Below are 23376 nucleotides of genomic sequence, written 5' to 3'. Positions count from 1 at the left end.
ACAGAATACTTTCCTATATAAGTGCAAAATTGTTTCTTGAGATCTATAATTAACCTTAACCATTACACCAAACTGGCCTTTTTTTGAACATATTCATTCATAAAATTTTGGCGGAGCAGAATGTGTCTTGTAATATGTAATTATATATATTCTTTTAAATAATTAACAGAAAATATAATGGCAACATGTCACTAATGCTCTTTTGCTTCTACTATGGAATACAAATATGAATACAACAGAGTACTGGAAGGGTTTGTTAAACTTTTATTTGATTAATTAACTCCCCTTAATATTCTTGATTTCTCTTACTCCTGTTTTTATTTCTTTAAAGTTGGTTATTAAGAGTAATGCAATATCCTTCACATGGATCTTTAAACCTATGTATTTGGAAACCCAGAGGAAAACCCATAACAACTCTACTGTAAAAAAATATTGGTAAATTTTCCAGTAAGGCAAAACTCTTAAGCACATTATCCAGAACATGGTGCTGCTGCCATGAAGGAGGTAGGTGGGTTTTTTTATGGGTTTGTATTTATGCTATGATTTTTAATGTTGCAAACCTCCTGGAGTCATCTATGTATGAGTGGGGCAGCTATATACCTTTGTTAAACAAACAAACAAGTCCCGAGTCCCCAGACTCGGACTGAAAGGAGCTGGGTGATATCAGATAGTAACTCTGTGAGATGCTCATGCTTACTGTTATTGCTCTTTGATCCTGCCCTATTGGGTACTTTGAAGCTGTAGTCCCTTAGCTACGAGCCTATTGCATAGTGTATCATTTTGCTATGCGGATTCAGAAGATTCTCTAATAGTCAACATGGCACATTTAAGAAGGAAACATTGTTTAGTAGGGCTAAAGCAATTTAGAATGACAGTATTCTGACAGTTAAAGTAGGCACTTCTTATGTTTTACTTACTCAACTCACTAATATAGAAATTACTCTATATATACTCTAACACTGAGCTAACAGGTGATTATTTACAGTTTTTGTATTTCAGTCCTGAGAAACACTAGCTCCCAATGCATTTCAAACAGACAAAGGGATCATTTTCCTATGGTACTTAGCATAGAACAATCTATAATCCTAACGTAGGTTGCCTAATTTTGTATGAATTTTAGCCAGCTCTACCTTCTTTAGCGAGCCATAGCTTAGTACAATCTGTGAATCTTTCATGCATGTGGATCACTATCGCAGAATTCTGCATAAATATGGGTTAAGCCTAAATACATGCAATGAATATTTATGTATATAAATCTGGAATATGGGATTTATAACTTTCCAGAACTTCTGATCTACAATTCCTGGTATCTGTCATCATTAATACAAATGACAGCACTACAACATTTGGAAAATTGCCTAATTGTTCTTGACACAAACAGATCAAATGTTTTAACATATATATATATATATATATATATATATATACACACACACACACACACACACACACACACACATACATATACATACATATATACATACATACACATGTATAATTTATACATGTATATCTGACAAATAGACTTATTTTTCAAAAAACAGGATTTTAGAACACAGTTTTATTAATGAAAAATAAAATGGAATGTATTTGATAGTACACATATTTATGAACACAAAAGAGCTGCAATTGAACAATAGAAGAGAAACTTCTTTTATCTTTTTAATAATTAACATTAATTCAGAAATACATCTTACGACCTCCAGAATTTTGATTTTCACCTGCTTTCTGGCATGAAATATGTAATACAGATGCTCCTCTTCCAATTTTCAACAGCTAAACTGAGCTATATTTGCAAATAAATCTTTTTTTGCTTATACAAGTGGCAGCTATTCTCAGTAGAGCTGCTATAGGGAAAATGTTTTTTCTTTGTACAATAGCTTCAATGAATTGGGGAAGGATGAGCACAAAGGCACTTTTTTCTTCTTCTTGCAGAGAATAAAATGCAGGCAAAAGTCTTGATAAATTCTGCAAATAGATTTAGATCTACAGGGTAATTTTGCTCTTATCAAATAAGGTCTAGATGATATTTTCATAAACTTCAAATTTATACTGAATTCCATTCTCTTCCTGAATATCAGCAGGGATACCTGTATAACTTGAGAGACAAATAATAATTTAGTGGATAGTGGATTTTAAATTGAAAGCAACATGAAATGTTATTTTTTACTCATACTATGTTGTTAAACCAAATGTATTTCTTCAAGTTTTGCTTCAGTAGAGGTAAATCAATGAAACATTTTATATTGCTAGTATAAATACATTGAATTGATGCAAGATTTTTTTGTCTATATAATACTTACTTAGGTAGAAGTCTATATTTTTTCAGATCAATTTCTGGAAAAAATGTATCACTTTCAAAGTCATGCATAATTCTTGTCACAAACAATTGGTGATGGATTGGCCTCTCCATTGCTTCCTTTGAAAAGAGCAAGACATAGGGAATGAGTTTTAGTTATTTAGCAACATGAAAAATATTTGTTCCCTGAACATTAACATTATTTTGGTAAGCAGTTTTAATAATATGTTTAATTTAAATAAAAATAAATTTTGGACTTAAATATCCAAAGAATGAAAAGGCTGAAGATCGTTCCTAAAAACACAAGAATAAGTTTGCTGGAATAGGAGAACTGCCCATCCCAACATTAATTATGTAGTAGTATCTGAAAGTCACAACAGGACAGAAAAAAACCCCTTTGTTTATTACCAACTCACTAATACAAACATTTCCTCCATATTTTGCACTATATGGCTGGGTCTTCAGACATATTAGAGTACACTAAAGTATAGTTGGCTAGCTCAGAATGGACATTTAGGCAAATTGATTAATTGAGAAAACAATAATTAAAGGAACCATGAGTTAGCATGGGCAAGATGTACATTAATATAAAATAAAAAAAATGTTTTCATGACTCAATAATATATCCTATGAAGAGTTTATTTTGTAGCATCATGTTAAAAATAATATTGTAAATAAAAATATTGTGATATATAGGAGGGTTTCTTGGTGCTCTCTGACCTTGGCTGTTTCCTTGCAGTTGTTTTATAACCAAACTAGGTAACATCATCAGTGCTAGAAAACAACCAAGCTCAGAGTGCCAAGGAAACCTCATATAAACCCTGAGCTACAAATATTTTCCTTTATTGTGATAGAAGTAAACTATTTTGAAACAATGTGTCTCTTGATCAGTGATTTTCTTTAGTTTCTAGATACAAAGAGAAACATTTCTTGTAAAATAGTATGAAAATTAGTAGATAGTATAGTCTTATCTGTTAAGCTCACTTTCCTGCTTTTCTTTCACTAAATACTTAATTTCAAGAAAATTCACTTAATGCATTATTAACTACAGCTTTGACAAATGCCAGTTCATGCAGACCTAATCCAATATTTTAAGCGTAAGCACTTACAGAGAACATGACTGCTCTAATTATAAATGTCTTCAGGTGAAAAAGAAGAAAAACATTTTCACTGGCTACAGTTCTATCATTTACTACTAGCCAAGAAAAAGTATCAAATAAGATTTGCCTAGTATCATACTATTCAGTAATATTCGCATTACATTCTTCCAAAACTGAGCAGTACTATTAACATTTTAATATACTGTGCTTGGTTGGTTTACAATCTATGCAAATCCAAAAAAAAAAAACTTAATTCAATAATATGTGGTAGGGCCATATAACTGATAAATGCTATTAGGAATAAAGACAGCAGCAAGAATGCAATTATATAACACAACTGAACAAGACTCATATCCTGGTTATTTACCTCAGGTTTGTGTGCTACAGCAGGAGTCCCTAACCCTTGGTCCATGGTCTGGCACCATGCCAGAAACTAGGCCATGCAAACACGTGAAGCCCCATCTGCAGGATGCAAGCAGTACACGAAACCATGTCCCCTCTGGTCCACAGAAAAACCTCTCTCTATGGAACAGGTCCCTGGTGCCCAAAAGGTTGGGGGCTGCTTTGTGTCCCCCTTACACCTCTGTCATGTTGGACCAAAACCTGTGCTGGGACAATCAGGGTCAGCACTATTGTGAAGAACTACCATTTCTGCCTGAAACAACACACATGTCCATTGGTGGAAGAAGAAATGGCAGGAGATTATATATTGACTTGTTTTCATGGTGAGTAAATTCAGTTCCCTTAAAGTTAACTGGTTGAGCAAGTTTTCTTATTTACTTAAAATTATATTGGAAATGTTTTCCTTTTAAAATTTGTGCTAGAGCATTTTTGTTTTTTGGGTTCACAAAGGTTTATAGTATTAATTTTGGTTGTTACTTATTTGGTCCTCCAGGACTTGAGGCAAGAATAAATTGCACTATGGGTTCTCTTTTAAGACACTGCTGATTTTGCACTATGAGCAGGATATTAAAATAGTCAGATAAAGAACCTGGATAAGAATCCCATATTTAGGATAGCAGAATATCCAAATACACTAAATTAGTTGATTTGAGATTACTTAGGTGTCTCTCAAAGATGTTCAAAAAAATTCATTACATGAAAGTATTACGTTCTTGTAATGGTGGAACCACCAAATTGCTGACCCTTATATTTTGATAAAATGAGATTTATATGTTACAACACTTTAATGTTTTTTATCAACCTTTTTTCTATATAATCAGATTATTTTTTGTGCAAAAACTTTCCAATGACTGAGATTATTATATAATGTTCATTATAGTCAAAGTATTCATGACAGCAAACAGAATTTGCTATCAACTAAGATATAATTTGTTATTGGGCCACCATTAACATAATTTGAACTAATATTTCCATTATTGGAGAACCAAATTATTCCATGCTATAATCATTCAGCTGAATATAAGGAGAGATAAAATATGAAAACAGCAATGACTCCTATATATATCCTTGATTCACATGCAATAGATTATATCTACTCATATTTATTTTAATTTTTATGTACAATATAAAAGAAACAGATTACAATATGTTCTAATTTACTCCAAAATTAATCCAGTCCAACAACATAGTATAAACTTGCTACATTTTACCAGATGTTAAATCTCCTTTTTTCAGAATACAACTTCAAAATGTTAATTAAACATTTTGAAAAACACCAAAATACAGAACGTTCAAAGTGATTCTATCAATGAGTCAGACCTTAACCCCTTCCTTCACACCTGTTCCAAAGTAATAACAAATCAACAAGATATGTACAAGATTATCAGTTTTACTCTTATACCAAAATATAAAGCTGTATATTATTTTTAGTGTTTGATCCTATACATTAAAGCATTACACTTGTTAGTGTGTAAAAGCAGGAATAGGGAACTTGAGATTATTTCATAGCATCCCTCGTCTTATTCTATTACTTTTGTACAGCTTTATGCTGGTCAGAAAGAAAAAAAATGTGCTACAGACAAAATGATGCCATTGTTGATCTTTGGCAATACTCATATTCATTGTGTAGAGTCCTCCTATGCCCAGTGGAGGGGGGAAATAATGAATCTCTTTAGAAAAAAAATGCCTCAGCCTTGGTCTAGGCATTGCAGTCACTCCCAAATTACTGAGACAGGTTTGTTTACCAGAGTAAAGCTACCTGCCTGCTAGTTGTTGATTAGCTTTTCCTAACCTGGTGGCACAAATTCTATAATTCTCTCTAGCATGGATATTGGAGGAACTACCTGGGAATTGAGGTGAAATTGCTGTGCTTTACTGTAATATCCCTGTCCTCAACATTTCTCTCTTGAAAATGAGGTCAAGGCAAAATATGACTTTTGATTCTGCTGGATGAAGAACCTGAGATCATCAGCAATCTGGCTAAAACTTTAATCCTATGAGCCTTGCTTCTTTCTAGCAGCAGGAGGATACAGCTACTGCTGGTTGCATTATCATACAAAACGTTTTATAGAGTGGTGATATTTGTTTATATATTCAACTCTCCAATGTAATTGCTCTAAATGTATACAAATCATTTTAGAACTGAGGAGAAATTTCCTGACAGTTAGAACAATTAATCAGTGGAACAGCTTTCTCCAGAAGTTGTGAATGCCCCAACACTGGAAGTCTTTAAGAAGATGTTGGATAGTCATTTGTCTGAAACGGTATAGGGTTTCCTGCCTAGGCAGGGGGTTGGACTAGAAGATCTCCAAGGTCCATTCCAACTCTGCTATTGTATTGTATAGAAAAAGGATTCCTTTATTTAAGCAGAGCTATTATTAGGATTTATCTATCTTGCAAATATGTTGCTGATTTAGTTTTGGTATAACATTTTCAAGTAATTTTGTATAATTATGAAGAAGCTATTAATAAGTCTTTAATATCTTTACTTATGGATTAAAAACAGCATTCCCAGTGCTAATTACATAGATTAGTGATAAAAACTATATCTAGATATTGTTGGTACATAAATGCAAACAAAGCAAAAACATTACATCTTGGTATTGGCTCAAACTAATAATTACAACCATATTTGTTAAAACATATGGGTTACACTGAGGCTGCATCTATATTTAGGTTTTTGCTTCTTTGCTCAAATTTATAATACTTCTCCCATAATTCCTACAGATTCTGGCTTTAGGGTTCTATTCAATGTAGAGTTTAGTAAAAATGCTTTCTGCAATATAGCACAGAGTAAACTATTTTGTCACAAAATACAAGTCCATCATGTGCTTGAGATTTATTATATTAATTATATGAAAATATGGGGGGGAAAGATCTAAAACCATACTAAACAGAAAGAGGAAAATATGTTTTTTGAAGATTTAAAAAACATTGCTTTTTAGATGAGGAGTAAAGTATTTTGTTAGCATGGGTAACAAAAGACCTTCATTTCTCATTATTCACTAACTGATAAGTTAAATATCACATCTCTTGTTCTCATTGGAAATGAGTAACACTTTGCACAATGCATTAATCGAAATGAGTCAGGTGACGTTCTCTCTTGGAGTATAAAATAAACTTGACTAATTATTTGCCACTGACAGCTGTTCATGAGTCTCTGCTCAGAAAAATCTGTTCAGCAGTTTTGAAACTGGTCATTTTAAACCATTAGCTTTTTGTCTTTCTGCATATAAAATTGGTAAAGGCTGCATAAAAAGTATATGGATATTTTCACAAGCTTACTGAAATAGGTGGTGCGGTAGTAAGTTCAATCTATATATTTTCAACTCATACTAAATGAAAGATCTAAATGATAATCCACATTGAAACTATATGTACATATACATTTCCAACCCAAATAACATTTTACAGCTAGAGATTTAGAAATTGGTGAGATTATTATTAAATAAATGTAACCTGGCTGAAAATTTGTGCTGCAAGCTAACCTGGCAATGGTTTTCCTAAACATTTTCTGCAGTTTTATAAAATGAAAAATTTCAAAAGCAATGCTTTATTGAAAATTGGATTATATCAAATAAATGTGTTAATATCCATTACCAACAGATAATGAATATCCATGAGTAATTCATTTTTAATACTTACCACTCATGACATAGAGCAGGCATGTCCAACCCACCGCCCACAGATATCTGTCATACCTCATTTTTTTCCACATCTACTATATTTTTCAGAGTATAAGACGCACCTTTTCCCCTCAAAAAAGAGGGTGAAAATGTGTGTGAGTCTTATATACTGAATATAGCATTTTTGGCTTACCTAAATCCCACCCCCTTTGCTAAAATAGACATACAGAGGGCCGGTTTTTTGTTCGTTTTTGGTCCTCCCCAGTCCCAGGCGCACTCTACAAGCTTCCCAATGCTCTGCATGCCCCCCTTTTTTTGTATGCAAAAAACGAGGCGTGCAGAGGATTTGGAAGGCATGCAGAGTGCAACAACTTTTTTTTAAATTTACCACTTCAAAATCATGGTGTGTCTTATAGTCCAAAAAATACAGTATTTGCCAGGAATTGAGTGGATCGGATGCCATTATCTTAGTTTTCTTAATGTTGAATTTCAAGCCAACTTTTGCACTCTCCTCCTTCACTTGCATCAAGAGGCTCTTTAGTTCTTCTTCACTTTCTGCCATTAAGAGTGGTATCATCTGCATATCTGAGATTGTTAATATTTCTCCCGGCAATCTTAATTCCAACTTTTGATTCATCCAGCCCCACCTTTATATTTTATATGTGGCCCAAAACAATTCCTCTTTACTCAATGCAGCCAGGCAAGCCAAAAGGCATACTCTATAGAGGCTATTTTTCAGAAAGCCTACGGTAATCTCCACTTAACAATAGTGATGGGACTGGAATTTCCATTACAGTCACAAAAGCACGATGTCATGTGATTGCCTCCCTTAGTGACAGCAATCCTGGCAGTCCCTGTTGCCTTCTTAAGCAAAGATGACAGGTCATTAAGCAAGGATCTCATATGTGTGGGATTTGAAACTTCCTGCTGGCTTCCGATAAGCAAAGGGAAAGCTAGCAAAAAGTCACATATTCAAATTACAACACACATTTCCTTAGGTGGATTGTAAGTAGGCCATCGGACAATATTATTTGCTGGTGTTTGAAAACAATTTGAAACACACTTTAAGGCAAAATCACTTATATTCACTCTGAGCTGGAAACCAAATGGGCAAAACCTTATAAGATAACCAAGGTAACAACTAGTACGATTACTTGGGATTCTTTTCAGCCTATGAATCCTGAGGAAATTAACACGGTCCTCTAAGGAATGAAATCATCTACAAATTACATCACTGTCCTTCTTGGATGAATAGAATAGAATAGAACAGAATAGAATTCTTTATTGGCCAAGTGTGATTGGACACACAAGGAATTTGTCTTTGGTGCATATGCTCCCAGAATACATAAAAAGACAAGATATATTAGTCAAGAATCCTTAGGTACAACACTTAATGATAGTCATATCATTAAGCAATCAGGAAACAATATCAGTATAAATCGTAAGGATATAGGCAACAAAGTTGCAGTCTTGCAGTCATAAGTGGGAGGAGATGAGTGATAGGAATGATGAGAAGACTAATAGTAATAGTAATGCAGCCTTAGTGAATGGTTTGACAGTGGTGAGGGAATTATTTGCTTAGCAGAGTAACATGTGCAGCCAGAGAAGGCATGATAGCGTTGACACTGGATGTGTAAATTGAAAATTGGGTTTGGTCACATAATGATTTACTTAATGATTGCATTGCTTAGTGACCAAAATTTCAGTTCCATTTGTGGTCATAAGTTAAAAACTATCTTATCTTAAAAATAGTTTTATTTTTTAAATATAATTTTATTTTTTTTGGTGTTTATTTATGTATTATTTATTATTAATTATCTCAAAAGAGCTTTTTTTTTTCAAAAGAAAACTGGACTTTGTTTTTTTCTTGAAGATATTTTGCATCCCATTCAAGAAGCTTTCTCAGCTGAAGAAGTTTCTTGGGTGAGAAGTGAAACATCTTCAAGGAAAAAACAAAGTTCATTTGTCTTTCGAAAAAGCACTTTTGGGACAACCACAACCTGGATTACTGAGAATCTCCATAGACATTTATTATTATTTATTTGTTAAATTTATGTGCTGCCTATTTCGCTACTCTTTCTGGAGAGTAGAAAGCAGGAAGGGGGAGGAGTAGTCTGCTATCAATGCACCAGCCACCTCTAGTATGGAATTCTCCCATCTGGTCCCCAGGCCAACCAGGAGAATCAGATCTTCAGGCTCTTGTGGAAGGATAGGAGGATGGACACAGACCTTATCTTAGAGCCATGATGATCGTGAACCTATGCCATACGTGCCACAGGTGGCACACAAAGCCCTCTCTGTGGGCACACCAGCCATCGGCCAGCCCAGCTCCACCACGCATGCCTCCCATTGGCCAACTGATCTTTGGGTCTCTCCCGCGCATGCGCGGGGTCTTCCCTAATCCCTAATCTCTGCAATGTGCCCTACCTTTCTCCTCCATTTCTGCCTCCCATGCCTTTCCCGATGTCTGGAGGTTCTCCCCCAGCGCGCCCTACCTTTTTACTCCATTTCTGCCATCCATTCCTTCCATGATCTCTGGAGGTTCCCCCCGCAGTGTGCCCTAACTTTCTACTCCATTTCTACTGCCCGTGCCTTCCTTGATCTCCGCAAGTTACCCCTCCCCAGCGCACCCTATCTTTCTACTCCATTTCTGCCGACCGCATCAACCTGGAAGCCAAAACAGGACCATTTTGGGCCTGCACCAACTTGGAAGCAAAATGGGATGTGTGTGTGGGTGCATGCATGTGGGATGGATGCATGGGGAACGGGGCATATGCGGGGGAATGATCACATGCATTTTGGGGATTGGGGCATGGACGCGCACTTTGGACACTCAAAAAGGTTAACCATCACTGTCTTAGACAGTGGTGGGATTAAAAATTTTTACTACCAGTTCTGTGGGCATGGCTTGGCGGGTGTGGCTTGGCAGATTTGGCTTGGTGGGCATGGCAAGGGAAGGATACTGTAAAAACTCCATTCCCACCCCACACCAGGGGAAGGTTATTGCAAAATTCCCATTTCCTCCCAATCAGCTGGGACTAGATGAATAGATGGAGCAGGGGAAGTCAGAGGCGGTGTTTACCGGTTCACCGAACTACTCAAAATTTCTGCTGCAGGTTCTCCAGAACTGATCAGATCCTGCTGAATACCACCTCTGGTCTTAGAGAGTAAGATGTTCCAAAGGGCTTTAGTTTTAGCGTTTGTTTAGACATGTATATTTGAAACATTTTATTGATCTCAGTGAAACTTTTAAGCATGTAAGAAAAATATATTTACAAGATACATGTAATCAATTTGAACAAAAGCTTAAAAATATTAAGGACACATATCAATAAATCATAAACCAGATTCTGAGAATACTAAATTAGTTATGAACAAAATATTTATCTAATAGAAGTCATCATATTACAATATCTTACCATTTATGAAATTAAAAAAACAAAAATGAAGAGTGGGCTCTTGACATCGTTATATTTGGTGACTTTCATGCATTTCATATAATTTAGGTAAATAACAGAATCAGTAAATAGAATTAGAACATTTATAAAATGGAACCATTTATTGCAGGAATATTTTAATCAAATTGTAACAATGGATCAGTTGCAGTTTAAATTGTATTAATTTATCTTACTGGCCTTTATGTCCTTTACAATTCAATAATGATGATTTGATTTTTTTTGCATCGCCATTATGAATTTTACCCAAACAGATTTAACTTTATTAAGTTGAAAAGGAAGATAAGGAAAAAAATTAACATATTCTGCGAAACCCGGGAACTGTTATAAAACAACTAATGAATCCCCAAAAGTTAATCTCTGATTATTAGATTATTTAAAGATGTTCTGTGTTTAAATCATACCTTATATATTGAACTTCCTCCAACTATCCAAACCTTGTCTACCTTTCTTTTCATCTCTGGTGTTTCAAGATGATCTAGGGCTTCTTCCAGGCTTTTAGCCAAGTAATGGGCTCCTTCAGGAACATCCCTTAAAGCATAAACACATGATATCAATTAAAATCCAAGGACATTGGGGGCACAGATGTAGCATGGGCTCACTTTGAGGTATCTTTCTGGCCACCAAAAGATAAACATAACAGGAAAAGTCTATGGAGATTTTCAGTCATCCAGGTCATAGTTATCCCAAAGGTGTTTTTCCAAGAGGCAACTGAAAAACTGAACTATTTTTCTTTGAAGACATTTCACTTCTCATACAAGAATCTTCTTCAGCTCTGACTGGATGGTAGGAAATAGAAGGATTTATATTCCTTTCAGACAGCTGGTATTAGCATTCTTTTAGAGTGTCGTTGAGGCCACCTGGAGCTTTATCTGTGTCCTCAAGGTCATCTGAGTAATGTAAATCGGTGCAGAACCTTCTTGGAATTGCTGAAAGGACTGTGTTATAGACTGGAGATAGATGATGTGGTATCCCTCCCCCAGTTGAGAGGGCTGTTCATTTTTGACATGGCCTCAATGATCCTCTTTCAAACCAGCAGTCCTCTTTGTCCAAAATGTGGACATTGCTGTCTTCAAGAGTGGCCTTTGTCTTTTAAATGCAGATGGAATGCTGGATCTTGCCCTGATCAGTTTGTTTTCTTATGTTGTGCCATGTGGTTTTAAAGGGGTTGTTTTGTTTCCCAATGTATCGCTCTGCACATGTCTCACTGCATTCTGCTGCACACACCACATTGCTCAGTTTGTGTCTGCATGTTTTATCCTTGGGGTATATCACAGCTGAAGAAACTTCTTGGATGAGAAGTGAAATGTCTTTAAAGAAAAACACAGAAGTCCAATTGCCTCTTGAAAAAGCACCTTTGGGATTAACAGGAAAAGATTAAGGGCAAGATTCAAGACTTCATTATGTACCAATGCATGCATTGACTTCAGTTGAATATAGTTCAATATTTCACTGAAGAGATGTTATATTCCAGATGTTAAGGGCAACCAAAGGGGAAGATATATCATGTACTTTGTTTGGGTATCAGCTATCCCTCTCACCTTTCCCCCACAAAACTGCTTAAAAGAAAGAGTTCTGCCATGGTTCCTAATTTTTGAGGTATGGTCCCTGTTCTGTCCCCCCTTCACGGCTCGTAACTTAAAAGGAACTTTCTTTATCAGTTCTCAGCTCAGACTGGCTTCGAGCCCAAAATAACATAAATACAGTCTCTGACCAGATAGCAGAATAAAAAACAACTCTTACAAGCAATGCACTTCTCCAAGTGTAGCCTTGAATCAGGGTTACAGGAAACACAAAGCACTTATCCAAGTGTATCTTACATAAACCACAATTGATGATCAAGCAATGTTGTACCAACCAAGGAACGCACGAAGGAACGTTGACTCCTGCGACTAGGGCGTGGCAGCATCCGTCCTTTTATCTCCAAAACCCCACTAACGAGCCCCAGCTGCATCGTTAATCTTGCAATCCGAAAAGACTCCCAGAAGACTGCTGCTGAGTCACAACAGGTCCCTAAATCTGGAGTGTTACTATTAAGTTAGACTGAGATTCTTGGTGTTGTCACCATTTTATATGGTGAAACAGCAGAGCCACGAGGCTAGAAGTCTCCTTTACGGGCCTTTGAAATATGATGGCCAGGAAGCAAATCCACTCTTTTACTTTGCAGGCTGTGAGGGAAAAGACAAGGCTGGCTCCAGGCAACAGTATGTGGGGGGAGTTTCCTCAGTGGTTTTTTTTTTTTTTTTTTACAGAACCGTTCCAAGAGAGAAGCTGTAGGGGCAGAGGCAGGGACTGTAGCTAATCACAGGTTCACAGGGTAGTCCTATCTGTTTGGGAAGCACATCATTATTGGGGCAGCCCAGTCCTCACTGCTATTACAAAAAACAAAAAGCAGCAGGATAAGGCAGTGCCTATGTTCCTTTGGAACAAAGCAACCAGCCAAGACCTTGTTGCTGTGCTACCTCAGATAGCATATAACCAAGGCCCCTTCATGAGACAATTGAGCCTCATCATCATCCAGCAGGACCTGATGGATTGTTTGCTCACTGTACAGACTGTACTCCCTTCTTCTCCATATTTAAAATTACATGTGATGCTGGCTACCAGCTATGTTGGCTTCAAAAAAGGGTTGGAGCTTTTCATGGAAATCATGGGAATCAACAGCTATTAGCTTTGACACTAGCAAGATTTGAAGACTATCTTGGGACAATAGAGGGCTTCCTTGTACAGTTGGTTGGCACTGTGAGAATAGATTGCTAGACTAGATGGGCCAGGAGAACGATCTGGTAGGACATTTCTTATGTTCTTAAACAAAACGTATTCAAATCAGCCACATACGAATTAAGGACAGCAAATGAAAGTGTTGCCTATTTTTTTTAGAAAACAGTGGAACTGAGAATACTGTACAAATTATCTTGACATATGAGTAAAAATATTAAAAGCAGCTTTTAGAAATAATTGATTATTGAAAGCAGTCTGTTCTTGGGACAGAATAACTGTCTTTCTCTTATTTTTTACTTCCAACATCACATGAAAGGATTTTATGTCTGTGTAAATTTATATATTTATATCACTATTCATCTCACATACGTACACTAGATAGCTTACAATAAAATAGAATATGCATCCCATAAAAAAATAAAACACATAGTAGCCAAGCATAAAAAAACCCAACTCTTAATAAAGTTAGCTTTGTAGAAGGATTTTTTTTTTGTTTCTAAATGGGCTTCATGTATCTGTGAGTGCATTTGATTCATGGAAATTTGTTCTTCCAATCAAACCAGCAGAGGGCAAACCCACTTTCTAGAGCTAGAATACTCTGCTCCAAAATTCACCAACTTTTCCAGCTTTGTGGAGTGGCGGGGTTGGCAGTGGGGATGTACATGCACGCTTGCCTGTCGTTTCTGCAACTCAGTTACAAACAGCTCACTACCATTTGTGGCTTGCAGCCCAGAGGTTGAATCCCGGCTCTACCAACTCCTGCCTAGTTGACTAAGTCTCCTCCTGCCCAATTTAAGTTAATTAAAATAGTGCTCATCCATGAAAGTCCGGCAGTATTCAATTTTAATACAATAAAGTTAAAATATTAAAGCTTTAAAACAAGAGATAAATTAAACAAGCTAGCATAATCCTTCAAAATGCTTGGAAATATACATTAAATATAACAAACTCATAAAATTGAAAGCAACATAAACATTAATTAAACTTGAATTCCAAATTTATTTATTTATTTAAAATTAAGCTGAATATTTTTTAGGTCTCATATGTTGTTTTTTTGCCTTTGGCATGAAATACATCATTTATGTCAATCACGTATCTGCTTTTGGAACCCTACTTGAATTACTGCCCTTCGGCAATAGATTTAGAAGTTATAGCGAAGAGGGAAGGCACTTTGATTTGGAATAGCAAGTAACTTAGCCATAAGAACCTGCTGATATATTAGTGTGGAGTTTCCCCAGATTACACTGTTTTTAAAACTCAAGGAAATAATATACATATTATTTTGGTGCTAAAAATAACCTTAATAAAATATATATGCATTATTAATGCACTAAAATTAACATAAATTTATTGGGGATACTAACTAAAAAACCAAAGTTGTTTGTAATCTGTTCATAAAATCAAAAATGCAGTATGTAAAAATGGAATATCTGTAAATATCTCACATTAAAATGAAAAGAAGTTATTGCTGCTAAACTCTGTGACAGAATCTGTATGTATTTCTGAGCAAGGAAATTATGCTGTAGTTAATCAAATATAATTGTTGAAAAGTTGGTGTGCTACAGTGTTAACATCGCTCTCAACAATCACTTTACTCATTGTAGCTGATTTTAAGGAAATTAATTACAATGATATTTGTAAAAAATCAACATTGGTACTTACTTCAGTTCTTTACTTAGTACTATATTAATTCTGTTTTTTAAAGGGCGATTTTTCTCAGGGATGGAGAACCAAGTCTTCCTACCCATTATGACAACATTTTGCTTTCCTGTAAAATGCAAATATATTTAATGTGATTATATAGTGACACCTAGTGGTTATAGTGTGGTATATTTAGTCAATCTTTTCAAGCAATATTGTTACACTTTTCAAAACTTTGAAGAAAAACTCTTGATATCAGTGGCTCACTGCAAGAAGCTCAGCTAGAGAAGAAAATAAAAGTTGGATGGCTTCCGATGAAGGGAAATTCCCATTTTTTTTTTAAAAAAAAGATCTCAGTTGTGCATTTCTTCTGTGATTCCTGATACACATTTGGATTTGGGGATTGGATTGCAAATGTATCAAGAAAATGTAAAGTTCTGTATGAAATAGCCATCTTTATATTTTATAGTCTATTTCCTGGCTAATTGTTGGATTTTACATTTTTATTGATTTTTTTAATGATACTGTGATGTTCTTTGTCTGGTATGGGGATTGTTTCTTAATGGTTCTATTGGCTTTTATTGCTGTCACAAAATCTTTTCCCGATTTGAAAATTATTTTGTTGTACAAGAGGCGAGGTGGCGCAGTGGTTAGGGTGCGGTACTGCAGGCCACTTCAGCTGACTGTTATCTGCAGTTCAGCGGTTCTAATCTCACCGGCTCAAGGTTGACTCAGCCTTCCATCCTTCCGAGGTGGGTGAAATGAGGACCCAGACTGTGGGGGCGATATGCTGACTCTGTAAACCGCTTAGAGAGGGCTGAAAGCCCTATGAAGCGGTATATAAGTCTAACTGCTATTGCTGTTTTACATTTTTATCGATTTTTTTATGATACTGTGATGTTCTTTGTCTGGTATGGGGATTGTTTCTTAATGGTTCTATTGGCTTTTATTGCTGTCACAAAATCCTTTCCCGATTTGAAAATTATTTTGTTGTAAAATGGTGGTAGAGAAATGTCCTTCCAACAGCCTCTCTTAAACCTTCCTCTTCTATTCCTTCTCTCCAGAATATAAATTGGGGCAAGCCTCTGCATGACTGATAGTTCTAATATCCTATTACCACATGGACTGATGAATTGATTCTTACATTAATAAGGTTAGAAATGAACACTAACTGCACTTAGTCATGCAGTCTCTAGTTGAAAGAATTACATAAGAGCTAGGTATTTCCTTATTATCTAGGTCATGGGTCTCAAACTCAATTGCGTCATGTATTGTGATATATCTCAGCCTTTGTGGAACTGGGGTGGGCGTGGCCTGCATGTGATGCAATACAACCCACAGACCGCCAGTTTGACTGGTCTACTCTGGGTCATTTTAAATAAATTATTCTACTAAACATTTGGAATTATGCTAACTTACTTTGAAGGATTTGAGAATGTTTTGATTCAGTTTCTTTCTAAAATCGGGAGTGAGAAACTATGGCCCTTTTATGACTTGTGAACTTCAATTCTCAGAATTCCTGAGCCAGTTGAAGTCCACAAGTCGTAAAGATGCCATAGTTCCCTACCTTTGTTCTAAATAATGACAACCATCACCCAATCCAGAAAAAATAGCCACTATTACCTTCTTCTTTAGTTGTCATTGTCATTTTCTGAAAATGCTTATACTCATTCCTGTACAAAAACAAAAACACATTTTGTGATGATGAGCACTCTGTATCATTACTCTCAATATCGAGACACTTACTTGATTAAATCATGTGCCGCCACACACACACATCCTAGCCCTATAAAATGTTTCCCCAATTCCAGGATGCCTGTCTAGATAATAGAAAAAGTCCATGAAATGTTAAGATCTAAACTCCCTTAATGTTCTTCAGTTCTGCTCTTACGTCAAGGTATCAAACCACAAAGGAATATTAATGCAGTTAATTCACACAGGCCAATTTTAATTTTTCCAACTGTTTCTACCTTGCAATTCTCTTATTTACAATGTTCAATTCTACTCCTTCAGACAGTATAGGTAGTCCTTGACTTTCAACAGGTCATTAGGAGCCAAGGTGCTGCAGTGGTTAAAGGCTACTTCAGCTGACTGCAGTTCTGCAGTTCGGCTGTTCAAATCTCACCGGCTCAGGGTTGACTCAGCCTTCCATCCTTCCAAGGTGGGTAAAATGAGGACCCGGATTGTTGTTGGGGGCAATATGTTGACTCTGTAAACCGCTTAGAAAGGGCTGAAAGTCCTATGAAGTGGTATATAAGTCTAACTGCTATTGCTATTGAGTGATCATTCAAAGTTACAGCAGCATTGAAAAAAGTGACTTAGGACCATTAGTCATGTGATTTACATTCAGATGCTTTTGACAACTTTTGCATTTATGACGTTTGCAGTGTCCCGGAATCATATGACATCCTTTTATGACCTTCTGACAAGCAAAGTCAATGGGGAAGCCGGATAAACTAAACAACTGTGCAATTTAACAATTTAAATACGGCAGAGTTTCACTTAATAAATGTGGCGAGAAAAGTCATAAAATGGGGCAAATACTTAAATTTTTCACTCAACAACATACATTTGGGGCTCAATTGTGGTCGTAAGTTGACGACTACTTGTACATCCTGAAGGGCAACACAGAACCCCCACCCCCACCCGAAATGTGCCCTTTATTCCACTTAACGCAACCTGTAAGTTTGATGTCCCAAAGGTCAGTGATCTGCTGACACATTATTTAACTCTGGATGATTTCTGTCTGAGGGTGGGTAGGGAGACATTTTATCTCTTGCTTTGCCCAGTACTGAAGTATCGAGCTTTGAAAAGTAAAAGGATTTCAAGCACTTTCTAATTATTTGGCTGGGAGCAAAAAAAAAGTAAGGTTGAAAATCGCTTATATGAAAAGCGCCAGATGCTCCATATACCCAGCTTAGCGGTAGCACTGGTTAGGGACTGGCAGAGGAAAGATGAATTCAACAACAAACTATTGTTAAGAGTTTACTAAAGAAAATAGCAATAGTTTACTAAAGAAAAAAACGTGCTCTAAAAAATATCTGCTAGCTTCAGGGTTTAAAAAAAAAAAGTCTGGTCACATTAACTACAACTCCTAAGCTACGCCGCACCCATTCAGAGAAATAATTCAATGCACTTTCCAATGCAAGGCAAAGCAATGCAGGCTGGGAGTTGTGGTTTTTCTCTTCGCGGTAAAGCGCGGGATGAAAGAAAAGACGCCGGACTGTACCTGAGCGGAGGCCAAGGAAGCTTTCCGTCTTTTCCGATGCCCATGTTGTTGGACACAGCAACGATCGAGTACAGAGAGGTTACTACCATTGTTCTTTTCCCGCCGCAGGAACTCGGCGAGCCCCTTTTCTCGCTAGCCTTCTGATGAAGGAAATCTGCGGAGCATGCGCAGAGAGGCTCGCCTCCCGCGCGGAGAGAAGGGCGGGTGGTCTTGGCAGCCATGATGGTGGGGTCGGTTTCGCTGAGCGGCGAAGTCGGAGTGCTTCTGTGACCTAACGACGCCCGCGCTTCATCCGTTGCGGGAAGGAAGAGCCTGGGAAGCCGCCGGCAGACGACTCCTCCTAGAGCTCCCTCCGCCACCTGCGCGGCTCGTCTCAAGCGGCTCATCGCAGGCGGCGGCTACTTTCTTAATATTTCTGTTCTTGCAACGGGGCTGCGATGCTGCCTGGGCGAAGGAGGAGGCGGCCTAACCCCGGTGACCGGCCTCGGGACCAGCCCGTGTTAAGTAAATTCTTCTCGCCGGTGGCATCCTTGCAGCCCAGCGGCTCCGCTGAGGAGGTGAAAAAGCACTTTCTAACGCCGCTGCTCGGCATATGGTGCGGCCCCGATGGTGGTGAAGGCTGCGGGGCGAAGCTGGGTCCTCGTTCGTTAAGACTCCTGCACACGAAAGTCTTGATGTGTTGTGGCCCATTAAGGCACCGTGATCGGGCTGGGTAATTTTAGCGGTAATTCCCCCTCACCTCCACATCCCGTTTTAGCTTTAAGTACTGAGACAACCCGCTGAGCCTAGTGGGATTGACCTCTCCAATGGTTAATAGAAGCCAGGCTGTAGTAGTAGTTGCAGAGCTGCTAATCCTACTTGGAAAGCTTTCTCTTCAAAAAGTTAAATGCCTTTAAATATATAAAGTGTTTGTGGGTGTTTGTTAATATGATTTATTGGCTATGGAGTTCCTCCCCCCCCCATTTCTTTTCTTTTTTGGTCTTCACTGTGAGTTGTATTGTGTTGGGGTGTGTGTGTACACTGAGGGAGTTCAACCAATCTCATTGTACATATGTTGTGCACTGACAATAAATAATAATAATAATTATATATATTAAGTTTGGGACCTTTGCATTCTACTCTTTGATGCTGTGAAACGTATCTATTAGAATTCAAGATCACCCAACAAAGTTGTTTTGGCTGCAGCTATGATGGTGAATGGAGTCAGACCAGTGGAAATATACTGAAATTTCATTACACACTGAGTCCCAAATAGTACTAACAGAATTAATGAATAAGCACCCAGCTTGCTTCCTCCCTCCCCATCACAGCAGCAGTGGGCTTAGGACATTCAGGAATCTCTCTTCTGTTCAGTCATTCAAAGTACAGGTAGTTCTAAACTTATGACCACAATTGAGCTCAAAATATTGTTAAGTGAGAAATTTGTTAAGTGTTAAGTTGTTTTGCCCCGTCTTACAACTTTTCTTGCCACATTTGTTAAGTGAATCACTGCGATTGTTAAATTAGTCACATGGTTGTTAAGTGAATCTGGTTTCCCCATTGACTTTGCCCATCAGAAGGTCGCAAAAGGGGATCACATGACCTCGGAACACTGCAACCGTCATAAATGTGAGTCAGTTGTCAAACATCTGAATGTAGATCACGTGACCATGGGGATGCTACAACGGTCATAAGTGTGAAAAATGGTCTTAAATCACTTTTTTCAGTGCCATTGTAACTCTGAACAATCACTAAACAAATTGTTGTAAGTAGAGGACTTCCTGTATCCCCAAATCCCTCCTGCACTAGATTCATGTCAGGAGAAAATGTTGTCTTCCATTCGGAAAATAGCTGGCCACGTACACTGTTCTTGTGGTTCCTCTTTCATGTCAGCAGCCTCCTGAGAGTCTCTCTCAGGCATAACATACCTGAGCTGCAAAAAAACGGATAAGTACTGGAATGGCATATTTCAGTATCTTTGCTTATTGCCATTTTGCTAAGAGTTAGAAGCTGAGCTATACTATCCCTGTACTTAAGTTGGCTTGTGAAGCATAGCTAGGCAATTCCAGCAGCCCCTCAAGGCAACTGCCTCTGTTGAGTGATGCTGAGAATTGCTTGTTAAAGCAGAAAGAGAGGACACATGTTCTCCAGCCATTAAGTTAGTGCATTTTTCTAAGAAATTGATTCAAATAGATATGTATGTTCTTATAGAAAATTCATCGAGTACTAAGAAAGAGTGAACAATTTGGGCTATTTGATGAATTACATGGGGTAGTGTATATGCTTGTTTTGATATAACACTAATCTAGTGTATTATTCCAGAAGATACAGATTCATCTTAACCTGACTTGGTGAATCTGATCTCAGGATCATTTTTGTATTTATAAGACGGAGAAAGTTGGTACTGTCTCATATTTAAGCAAGAAAAAGTTCAGTTATTATTGAATTAAGATCTTAGTTTAAAGTAAATACATTTCAAATCATTGTGACAAATTGAGCTATTTTGCACATTCAAAATGCTATAAAAGTTATAAAATTCATTCATAAATAAAGGTATAAAATGAAATACAATGTACATTTTCTCAGTATGGTTGACTGCTGATTCAAATAGTTTGTTTTCCTTATGTATGAGAGAAAACGTAAATATCAACATCATTCCAAAAGTACCAGATGGGCATTGATTAACATAATTCATTAAGTCATCCTATCTGGATAACAACCCCCGATAGTCTTCAGTGATAAAAATCAGAAATTTGAAATCAATTATCAATCTTGGTTTCTGGTTTAATTTTCTGGAAACTAGAAAAGCTTGTCAGTCTAGTTATGGATTAGTACAAGTAAATAGCTTTATGGTTGTAATCACAGATCAAAAGCAAGGATGATTAACTTCAGTAAGCCTCAGTTGTTTTGATTTTTTTGGCTTTTATTAATTGAATACAAAACAGATTACTTCACAAACATATTAAAACTTCTTTATTTAGATTATTGAACCTGATGGGAAAAAGAAAAAACTGGTAAAGAACAAAGAATATATTGACAAATCCTTAAAGTACCTACAGTATGAAAAAGAAGAGAATAATTCAGTGGATACGCAGAACACAGGTATGTTCTAAATACTGTAACTTCTTTCTGTCCAGGACTTATCACAAAAATTGGGAAATATTCTGCGGCTTTTGTGGTTATCTAGAAATCTAGGAGCAAAATAGAATTAAGGAGCTTTCCTTGGCTTTTTATCTTGTTATTTACAAAGTTCACTGTCATATACATTAGTCTCTATCACCTAATTGAAACTTAACCACAATAGGTTTCAACATACCTGTTGAAACCCTGTTGTTTGATATTCAATCATATTTTGTAAATATTTTAAACTGTTAATATTTGTAAATCTATATTTTCTGCCACTTTATTTGGTTTAGATATTAGACTGTCATAAATGTGTACTCTTCTAAAGGAACAGAATAGGAGATTTTTGGAAATTAATGACAGCATTACCTTTTCAAAGGAGCAAAGTATATGAATGATTTTTGGCAACAGATTTCGGGATAGATATGAAAAGATCAAGAAATAACTAGTGTATAAAACAGGATGTTTATAGATTTTTAAAAATCCCTGTTTTTGCACTGTTGTCAAGGGAGAAGCAATATAGCTTAAAGACTGATGTTATATAATACAGCCAAAGCTATGTGCTATTGAGCAGGATAGGTATCAGCATAATTATTGGTTAAGAAATGTGTATGGAAGAATGATGAAAAATATTCCTTGGATGTAGTATGTTTTAGATAAAACATTTTATTTATATTGCTAATGAAGGGGAAACAAACAAATGTATGCGCTCTGAAATATGCTCAGAAACCTTTGAGAAATTGAGAGCATTTAGCCGCTTGGAGCTTCCAAGAAATAGAGTTTCTTCAGAAAATTTCCATGGAAAAGAATCAGTAGCTTTGAAATCACATTCTGTGATTGGAAACAGCGAAACAAATGATACTTTACATCCCCCAGATATAAGTAAGGTAATCAGTTCTTTGCTATTTTTTGATTTAGCTGTTACAATTTAATTGTGAACATTGACTGAATTTTGAAGATGCTAAGATAGCAATTTACTATTGTTAAATCTTGTATCATCATATTCTCCATTACAAATGAATAAGTGACAATGGCAGTTATCTGTAAGATTCAATAATGAAGAAAGTACATGTTAAGTAGTTCAGTTAATTGTATCAGGATTTTATGTATGGGTAGATATGGCAATGTGCTGGAAGTCAGTTGGTGAATAAAGACTAACTACAGTATATCCGTATGAGTATGTGTATACTTTATGTGTGTACATATATACAAACACATTATATATAGACTACATTTCTGTATATGTGTCTGTTTGGTAGCCAGGTAACATGTGAAATAGCATGAATAAGCATAAAGTAATTGTTATAGATGCAGCTCTTTGCTGAGCTTGGCTTTTTTTTGAAAAGCTAACCATAAAATCCTAAGGTTGTGTGATAGACTGAAAAATGGATATTGCTGCTAAGAAAATTACATTGACATGTCTGAAATTCCTAGGAGTTGAATTCTCCTTGAAAATTTTACTTTTATGTGTTGATCTTAATTGTCTGCCTTATTTAATATGTGATCCTAAGGCAAATCTCAATTGTTTTCTGATGGATATTCCTTCTGCCAGGGTAGAAATGGCTTTGGATCAAAAGTTCCTTTAGAATTGTTACCTGAAAAAGAGTAATTTACATTCTTAATTTATGCTAAATAAAATTAGAATGGGAAAATTACATTGACATGTCTGAAATTCCTAGGAGTTGAATTCTCCTTGAAAATTTTACTTTTATGTGTTGATCTTAATTGTCTGCCTTATTTAATATGTGATCCTAAGGCAAATCTCAATTGTTTTCTGATGGATATTCCTTCTGCCAGGGTA

The 23376-nt window shown here is 36.5% G+C and overlaps 2 protein-coding genes across 5 annotated transcripts in view; one reads left to right on the top strand and one right to left on the bottom strand.

The window, feature by feature from the left end:
- Positions 1 to 1541: 1541 nt before the first annotated feature.
- DHFR (dihydrofolate reductase) lies at positions 1542 to 18906 on the bottom strand. Its single transcript, XM_032212589.1, has 6 exons — positions 18474 to 18906; positions 16868 to 16917; positions 15266 to 15371; positions 11287 to 11413; positions 2304 to 2419; positions 1542 to 2098 (listed from the first exon to the last, which is right to left on the bottom strand). Exons 1-6 carry the CDS (start codon positions 18857 to 18859, stop codon positions 2020 to 2022), a joined length of 864 nt encoding a protein of 287 aa, XP_032068480.1. The 5' UTR covers positions 18860 to 18906; the 3' UTR covers positions 1542 to 2019.
- Positions 18653 to 23376, top strand: part of MSH3 (mutS homolog 3) — a 50141-nt gene continuing 45417 nt past the window's right edge. The window contains exons 1-3 of one of the 4 annotated variants that reach the window (XM_032212585.1): positions 18653 to 19030; positions 21434 to 21554; positions 22263 to 22462. In XM_032212585.1, the coding sequence (XP_032068476.1) occupies positions 18911 to 19030; positions 21434 to 21554; positions 22263 to 22462 (441 nt within the window). In that variant the 5' untranslated portion in view covers positions 18653 to 18910. Of the gene's footprint in view, positions 19198 to 21433; positions 21555 to 22262; positions 22463 to 23376 lie in introns of all 4 variants that reach the window. The other 3 variants (XM_032212587.1, XM_032212586.1, XM_032212588.1) reach the window with 3 other exon arrangements.

Source organism: Thamnophis elegans, chromosome 3 (assembly GCF_009769535.1).
Source record: "Thamnophis elegans isolate rThaEle1 chromosome 3, rThaEle1.pri, whole genome shotgun sequence".
NCBI lineage: Eukaryota > Metazoa > Chordata > Lepidosauria > Squamata > Colubridae > Thamnophis > Thamnophis elegans.
This window is presented reverse-complemented; position numbering and strand designations above follow the sequence as displayed.

What these genes read in the sequence shown, in the direction of transcription:
- DHFR (XM_032212589.1), bottom strand. Translation starts at nt 18,859, where the DNA reads ATGAGCCGCTTGAGACGAGCCGCGCAGGTGGCGGAGGGAGCTCTAGGA. An exon ending in CTTCCTTGGCCTCCGCTCAG is followed by an intron (nt 16,918 to 18,473) that starts GTACAGTCCGGC and finishes GTTTTTGTACAG; the next exon opens with GAATGAGTATAAGCATTTTC. An exon ending in GTACTAAGTAAAGAACTGAA is followed by an intron (nt 11,414 to 15,265) that starts GTAAGTACCAAT and finishes TTATGCTTTAAG; the next exon opens with GGATGTTCCTGAAGGAGCCC.